This window comes from Aplysia californica, unplaced genomic scaffold, assembly GCF_000002075.1.
Source record: "Aplysia californica isolate F4 #8 unplaced genomic scaffold, AplCal3.0 scaffold00414, whole genome shotgun sequence".
Classification (NCBI taxonomy): Eukaryota; Metazoa; Mollusca; class Gastropoda; order Aplysiida; family Aplysiidae; genus Aplysia; species Aplysia californica.
Genome location: NW_004797684.1, coordinates 206,830 through 215,618, shown reverse-complemented (window position 1 = coordinate 215,618; position 8,789 = coordinate 206,830). Strand labels below are relative to the sequence as shown.

At 37.8% G+C, this 8,789-nt stretch overlaps 1 protein-coding gene across 4 annotated transcripts in view; it reads left to right on the top strand.

Annotated features, from left to right (window-relative positions):
• Positions 1-8,789, top strand: part of LOC101854428 — a 31,376-nt gene that overhangs the window by 14,400 nt on the left and 8,187 nt on the right. For 3 of the 4 annotated variants that reach the window (XM_013085857.2, XM_013085856.2, XM_013085858.2), the window contains exons 2-5: positions 2,556-2,696; positions 5,045-5,096; positions 6,916-6,987; positions 7,953-8,033. In XM_013085857.2, coding sequence (XP_012941311.1) covers positions 2,573-2,696; positions 5,045-5,096; positions 6,916-6,987; positions 7,953-8,033 — 329 coding nt within the window. In that variant the 5' untranslated portion in view covers positions 2,556-2,572. Of the gene's footprint in view, positions 1-814; positions 1,093-2,555; positions 2,697-5,044; positions 5,097-6,915; positions 6,988-7,952; positions 8,034-8,789 lie in introns of those variants that run through there. The other variant, XM_035971304.1, reaches the window with a different exon arrangement.

The following is an 8,789-nucleotide window of genomic DNA, read 5'->3' as shown; positions in this document are numbered from 1 at the left end:
GTCTGTAGTTGGTGACTTTTGGAGGGTGTTATTGAGGTGGAAAATAATGAGCAGTAAAAGTAAACAGTACTGGTGGAATGACCCATATCAATCTAACAATTTTTTAGGCTACCTAAATTTCTTTTTCCCTTTTTTTGTGGTTTGTGCTTAAGGCTACCTTGATTCCTTGAGGATTTGTTAAAGAAGAATTCAAAGCACTTTTTTTTGCTGGCCATTTTCATCAATTTTTTATTTTCTTAGATCAACTTTGTCTCTACATTTTCCAATGTTGATACTTTTCCTACTTTCCGACCTCTTGGACTGACTTACATTTGTTCATATTGTCTTGCTCAAACAAATTCTATTCATAATATCACTTACTCACTAGTTGCGTCTGTTTGTTTGCTGGGTTTTTTTTTCAATTTCACGGACAATTTCCACCTACGTTCAGTGCGTATATTCAAATGCTTTGTATACTGTTTACATTATTAGTAATAAATGGCCGAATTTTAAAAATATACTAGATATGTTATTCAATATGATGTTTTGCATTAGCACTGAAGTTTTTAGCATATTAGCAGAAAGTACTCATAATGTACTCATAAGTACTTTTTTAAAAAGTACTTGTACTCAAGTACATTTTACAGGAAAGTACTTTTACTGTACTTAAGTACATATTTTAGATTGTACTTAAATTTGTACTTAAGTACCTTTTTAAAAGTACTTTAACAGCTCTGCTCACTTATGTCACTATAATGACAAAAAGAAAGGAAGAAAAGGAAAACAAGCGTCTTCCGATTTTTAGATTGTTGAGCCCGTCATCGTGACCGGTCAGTGAACCTGTGCAATTTTGCATAGTGTGAGTGCGGCATGAGTAAGGGACCGGCAGACGGTAGCTGGGGTAATCAAAGTTCATTCAAAATAGGAGCGTTGCAGGGCTTCGGAATTGAGGGGAGGTGTTTGACGCAATAGCCTACGGCAGCAGGATAAGGCCGAGGTGCAAGAAACTGATGCTAAAGTAAAAACGAGAAGTGGAAGTGGTTTTGACATTCGTCAATCGAGTGCACAAATGAGGGAACATTAGAGCACAGGCTTGATGATTGTATCTTCAAGGTTGGTGTTCCCGTATTTGTCGGATTTTTCAGTGATGACAAATTGAATAGTAGGAATGAGGAAATGCCATTTTGAACCGTCGGAAAGCTCTATATTGGATAATTATGCATCATGGTGGCTTGTTGCTGATTAAAAACTGGTACTGTGATTTAGCATTTTGAAAAAAAATCAATACTTAGTCTATGATGCAGTGATTCACTAATTGCCAGTTTTCAGCATCACTACATCCCACGCTCTCAGTCCTTCCAGCTCCAGCTCTCAGTACATGCTCTCTTTTATTTTCACTTTTTGCTCTGTTGTAAGCCTAACTATAAAGGTTTTATAAATTAAGTTTTGTCGTGCATGCTTTTAAAATCCATGATTGCTGAAGCCAAACATGGTTTTGGCAGTTGATGTTCTTTTTGCCTCTCCCCTGGCCTAGATCAGGATTCATTTGGTATTTTTAGGGTAAATCTAGTTAAAATTAATTGTCTGTTGTACCAAAGGACTTATTTATCAGTGTCCTATGCTAGTGTCGGGAAATATGTTTTAATGTATAGTTTCTATTGGTATGGGCTAGCGGTTTTGAAGTCAGTTTGGCAATCACCCTGCACTCAATTCCAGATTCAATACTGAATGTGCCTTGAACAATAGTCCATAAATGGTTTTTAAAAAAACTCTCCTCATTTCATACACTTTTCGTCTTAACTTGTGCTCACCCAAACACCCACTTCCCCTCCCCACATACACACATTTGTGCATGCATAGACAAGTTTAAAAAATATAATTACTCAATATCACGGAGAGCAAGCTCGTTCGATGGGGCAATGATAATCTTTTTTTTCCTTCTTTGTCTTTGTACTACCTGATTTTGAGCCAAACTACCTGAAATGGGAACTTTGAGGTAGGCAGCCCTGTTCAATGCTGTAATCCTCCCAATCTGGTTGTACGATGCTGAGATCTGGATGGTGGATCAAAGTCAAAGCCATGCCAAGAAGCATAACCATTTCCAAATGAAATACCTCAGGGGAATTCTCAGCATCACTTGGTAGGACAAAATACCAGACACCAAAATTTTCAAAAGGTGAAATGCCAAGAGCCTGTTTTCTTAGCCCAAAAGGACTCAACTTCGCTGGGATGGTCCTGGCGTAAAAATGCATGATTTCAGAATCGCCCATTCTTTTAACAATTATTATATGATGTATTTTTTGTCCTTTTTTTCAAAATATTTTTATTTTGAATTTTAACAAAATATTTCTCGAGTTCACATGCTATCGATATCATAGATTATAAAACTGCAATTTTATCCAAATTCAAAATTTTGGGCTTTGAGATTGATGAAATGTTGAATATATATATGGACTTCATGTTTAGTTTTTGAATTGCTGATAATACTCTCAATATATGATATACTAGACTATTAATTTTAATACAACTATACTATGTCAATAAAGTTAACCATGCTTTTTTTTTTTCGGTTTCAGAATTTTCCAATAAAGAAATGGACATTCCAACTCTGTCTCATTCAAAAGATGAAAGTGAAAACATTTCAACTCATGACTTATTGGAGATGAGAACTCGTCTGAATGAGGAGCTTAAGCAGTTGACAGTAGCACAGAGTGCTGGTCAGTTATGTCATTTTTCTTTTAAGTTGTATTTACATGGAACAGCCTCATGCATACAGTAAGAGTCAGTTATTCCTTTTGTACACATTTTGATCTAGAACCTGAGCGGTAGTTCAGAATGCCTAGGGAAATCAGATATATGATATTCACATTTGTGAAAAATCATTCTGAGCTTGGGAGTAATAAAGTTTTGAATAAAGATTTATCAGTGATGGAAAAAAACCCCAAAAACAACTAATGTGCATAGCATGGCCCACCGGCAGTGGAATTTTAGTTGCTGCGGGGGGTTCCCCGCCGGGCGCCTTATCACGTCGGGGGTCACGGGGGTCAGCTCCCTGTCGACGCTCTGTCTGGGCCGAGTTAATTTTTGGTACTTTTCAACGTACAATTCAAGGTGTATCCTTGTATTTATGGTAATTGTCATTTAAAGCACCCAAAGCACGCATTTCCGCTCTTGAGACTCAAAAAAGAACGGACGTTGTAACTTGTCTGGTTATTTCGTTAGACGCGCTGGAGTCGGCAATGCTAAATTGTAATCTTTTTTTTGACTAGCGTGAATGAAAAAAAAAATCAATATAAAAAAAGGCCTTATCAAAATCTGTCGAACTTTTGGAACATGAACGTAATAGCATTGGTGCAGATACTCAGAAAAGATGGTATCTGCGCATATAATAGAAGGCTGTAATTTTGCAATTTTATCCAACGGGCACACAATTCGCTATGAAGTAATTCCTCCAAATACAACTTTATGTGTCTAATATAATCGTGAATATTTCCATATTTTCTCGAAAGTTTATAAAAGTTACCATGAAGTTTCTCTATGAAAAGTACAAATCGATTTTAGTGCTAGAATATATCTTCAACGTAGATCTAATACACGAACTGGATCTGTTACACTCCAGAAATTCCTTACTTCTCTTAAAACGCTAAGTCTAGGTTTTGTAAGTTGACTGAGTAATAGGGATGATTTCTCGTAATTGGGTTATATTTTTATAAGAATAATTTCTAGCTTTTCAGGGACACTGAATCAGCACCAGACTTTTCCAACTTTTTTTTCCGTTTCTATGACCATTTGCAATAACTGACAATGTGACTGATTTCTTTACATTCATAATTGTGTCCGCGCATATTTCCGACACAAAAACTAAGAATGAATGTGTTAGCTTTTGTTATTTTTATTCCATACAAGTTAATCTTCACCCATGAATTTACATGGTTTCGTGGTTTTTTAAAATCGCTTATATTATATCTTTTTAGTTGTATGCAGGCTGCCACAGACACAGCATGATTCGTGAACAAACGCAGAGTAACTTTCTCTTATTTTATAGTAAAATATGAGCTAACGCTGATCGTCTTTAGTTAAAAAATGCAGAAGTGCATCTTTCTTCTCTTATAACTTGACTATTACTGCTCGCGCAGATTTAATATTTCTCAAGGTAAAAGACATGATATTCGTAGTCAGTTTAACACAGATTTTGGAGAGATCTGTCATGCCCTTTAAAAAGTAACAATCATTTATTCATAAGTTTGTAACTAAAATAGGACAAATTGGGTACTCTACAAACACTAAAAGTAACAGAATCGGACGAAAAGTGACGCCGTGATAGAGGCTGTCAGTTCTAAACAAAAGGACGGTTCTGAAGCATCTTGAACGCCTTATCTCTGGCAAGCCGCTCTGAGTGCCTATGAGTCGGAACTGGTGAGCCTCTGGCAACGGCTCGGGCATATTCCTTCATGACGACTTTGACGTCAGATTAGTTTTTGGCAATTGCTGAATACAGGTATTTTTTTATTAGGAGTTCATTCATTTGATGAAGAACCATTGAAAAAGGTTCATTTGTTCTGATTTAATGACCAATTTAGTGAAGTATATGTCACTTTTAGATTTCGTACCAAATGAGGGCCCTGGTATAGTGAGTTTACAGCCCTCGGAGATGAAAAGTTAATAAGGATCTAATCAGTCTAATGAGAAATAGGGTTTGAGGTTTGTAGTTGTAGATGGTTATGGCTAATTAAAGTGTAGCTTGTTGCAAAAGCATTATGTGTTGTCGAAGGACTTGATGATGATATATTATTTTTTTAAAACAGGTATTTCCAGAAGCCCCAATTGCAAAGTATTTTTTTGCATAAAATAATTTATATTTTTCTTTCTATCTTTTTTTTTCTCTTTGTCTAATACTAAAACTTAAATCTCACATAACATAAATAATGTTCAAGAAACATTGTTTAATTGCAAATTAACTTTGCTGTGAGTTTGTATGCCTACTTCATGCCCATGAACTCCAGGTGCATAACTACAAAATTTGCTCTGTTGCTGTAATGTGCTCCTATTTTTTAAATACTTTCAGCAAGTCACGACTCCAATGGTGGGGATGAAAGTGAAACAGATTTATCACAGCGGTGAGTCTCAGCAGCTCAGTCATATATTACAGGTGCTTCAGTATTATTGTGTTGAGGACACTGTTGCCTCTTTTACTTTCAGCAGAAAAGTTTTATGCATGCATAAATGCAGGACACAAAAAGCGTTTTTCAATCCTCTGTAATCAGTGTACATAGGCAAGTACAGTCGAACCTGCCATGATGGCCACCTCTATAAGACAGTCACCTGTACAAACAGCCACTTTCCATTTCCCCCCTTGTGTTTTTTCGATGTAATTTAACTGTGTAAAACGGGCACCTGTCCAACGCGGCCACGGCCACCATATTTTAACACACAACCCCTATCACACTAAGCAATAACACCTGTCTTAGACGGCCACCTTAGTGACTCTGTTATGTTTTGTCATAAATCATGCATTGGCCCCTGGCATCGTGGGCGAGGCGTCATAGTCAATTCCACTGTCGTTATTGTTAGGTAGGAGGGACTACCTATCATGTTGCGTAAGCCCCTCTCACTGTTTACCAATAGGTAACACATTTTCAGCAGCAAGTAAGGGAAGCGTGTAATCCCTCATGACCGAGACGTGTTATCAGCACATCTCGCTCATAACCCATAAGCCCCACCCAGAACTCTTACACAAATTGTAAGTGAGAGGAGTGGTCACTGTGTACCCATTCGGTAACAAAGTAACAATGAAGGTCAACATGACCTTGTGACAGAAGTGTCGCTCGTTCTCCTAGTGGTTGCGACCCATGTGTTTGTTTTACCTTAGCACTCGGTCCTCCTTGTCTGACACATTTCGTTTTATTGTCACTCTTGCACAAAAGCAGCAACAAAATAAACAAAAGAAAATAAAACCAGCAAAAACAACAACAACAACAACAATGCGGCTTCCTTCGATTGGGACCTCAGAAAAGAATGGTTTGTTTTTTTCATCTTGATCAGTCCTACCTAAGACGGCCACCTGTCTTACACGGCCACTTTTCTCCATGACAATAGGTGGCCATCTTACACAGGTTCGACTGTACGCTATACTGTTGGATGGTACTGAGAATTGCCAAGTAAAGTTTTCTTCTTGCAATTTTTTTTGCCTCGTGAATAAAGCAGCAAAAGGGACTGGTAAACAAGTGTTATAGATATATGTGAGACGTGATGGTGAAATCAGGCGCTCGTCAAATTACTGAAATCAAAGAAACCGTCCTTTTACTGCTGGTTTGGCAATTTTTTTCGGATTTTTCATTTTTGGCTCATCATCTTTTATGCCCTTGTAAAAACACATATCTATGTAGATTTTACCCAAAAACGTTGATTAAAGGGACAAAAACTGTAAAAATTTCAGTTTTCAAAGTCTCTCAAGCTATGGAAGTCACCTAACTTTGGCAGCCATTTTCTCGCTAATTTTTACCCCTGAACCCGGTGACCCCCACCCCCTTCAATTGCAAATATCTCAACTACTATTCAAGATTGAAGGATATTTTATTCCTTCAAAGCAAGGCAAAGGAACAGGCTTTACGATGATACCAATAACTCCAACTCCATGTACCCCAAAATTGACGAGCGCCTGATTCCACTGCGTCGTGCCACATATGTAAGAATTATCGGATATAGAAAATTCAGTAACATAAGTTAAGCGTCTAGTTAAAAGCCATGTCGACTTCCGAGAGTTAAATTACTGAACAATCTGTTGCTGTTTTGTCGACTTCCGAGAGTTAAATTACTGAACAATCTGTTGCTGTTTTCATAAGTGCTTATCCTGTCAATGGTATTTATTTTATGTATAATATGATTCCAAGGGTGTCTTTGGTCTTGAACTTAAAAGAAACATTTTTTGTCCACCAGAGTGAATGAACTGAAAGAACAACTGTTGGAAGAGTCTAATAGATGCTCTACGAATGAGCTGCTATTAAAACGGTGAGTTTATGTTTTTCAGAAGCATTTTGAAAGTTAAAAATTGAGAATGAAATTCTTGCGTTCTTTAAGATTTATGGCTTGCATAAATTCAGTCTTTTGAAAATGAGCGAAGCTGGAAGTTGTGTCTTTTTCATATCTTGTCGGGACACATTTCCCTGTGATATTTGTTTTATTTTCATTTGTGGTTTTTTTGTGAGATTGATGCTGCCCTGAAATCTGACCTCTATGTCAGGAGGAGTAATTAATTTCTGCTTTCCTGTCTTTGGTAGGTGGCGTTGGTAACAGATTGGTTAAGCTACCGGACCTATAAATATGACATTGCAGGTTCGGGGGTTTGAGCCTCAGTTCAGTCTGACCTTGTGTCCTTTGGAAAGGCATTTTACCTGAATTCAGAATTTCCTATTTGGCTCTGTCCTTTCGGGCTTTGATGTTAAGTTCGGAGGTCTCTCCTTTTAAATGCCCAAGCAGTGCTGATAGGGGCATTAAAACTGTACGATTTCACCATTTTTTGTGTGTGTTTGGCAGCAATATAGACTGCTCTCTGTGTGAGACGATTTTTATGTTAGTCTTGTGCCATGGCCTTGAGTTTATTTGTGAAACTCAATACTCTGGTCAGGACTTTATATGTGAAACTCAATACTCTGGTCTGGAGTTTATATGATGTGAAACTCAATACTCTGGTCCGCAAACAACCCTTCGTGGGTGGTTGGCGGGTGCTCTGGTGTGGTTTGCAACTTTTTCTTTCCTATCAAACATCTATCTTCCTTATCTCCCCTTCTCCTTTTTTATGTTTGTTACTCTCTTGTAACACCTCTAATTTTCTGGTGCTCATTTGACCATATGCAGTTGCAAGCGCCGTAAAACCTTTATTAAAACTAAAGCTCTTTTCCTCCTCAACAATGTGTTGCCATTTTAGACAGTTTAGACTGTATTTTGGTGTGCAGTGTCCTCATGTGTCGTTTCAGGGTACAGATGGGCCAAACCTTGTGTGAAGAACTCTTTACCAATGGGACAGATCCATCTGACAGTGGCTGTGCAACGCGCTGGTGAGTTTTGCCTGTTGGTTGGAGAATAATTATTGTTTGACTGGAAAAAGTGGGAGATGCTGCTTTTTTAGATGTTACTAGAAAGCAAGAACTATTTAATTTTGAAACTTCGTCTTTCCTGGTGCGGCAACAACTTATGTCCCTTAGTTTATAGACTGACGTCTGTGGTGTAGCGGTTTGGCGCTTCACTGTTGCAGGTAGAAGACATGAGTTCAATTCCCCTGGGTGAAATATTTTTATCAAGTGTCATAGTACTTCTGCAGGGACATTGTATCTCTCTCAGCCTGGGTTGGCACTGACAGGTTGACAGATAGGGTGGAAGCAGCTTTCCTCCTCAATGGTCTAGATTGTGTCAATGGGGCATAAAATGTTTGCAACCACGAGCATACCCGCATGGGGCATAAAATGTTTGCAACCACGCGCCTACCCGCATACACACGCACGCACTCACACATACACATACACATACACACATATAAACTCACACAGACACACACACACAGACACACACTCTCACACACACACAGTCACGTACAGTCATTTCATTTCTTAATAATTTTCTATATATTTAATTTCAAAATTGTTTTTCTATATATATTTAATTTCAAAATTATTTATTTTTCCGGTATTTTTCTGGCAAAGTATGGTCTTTAATGTGCTGTATTTTTATAAAGACTACATCTTAACAAATCAGCATTCTACCAGAATTAGTTAACCAACTCTCATTACCACAGAGCCTACATATGACTGTACAAA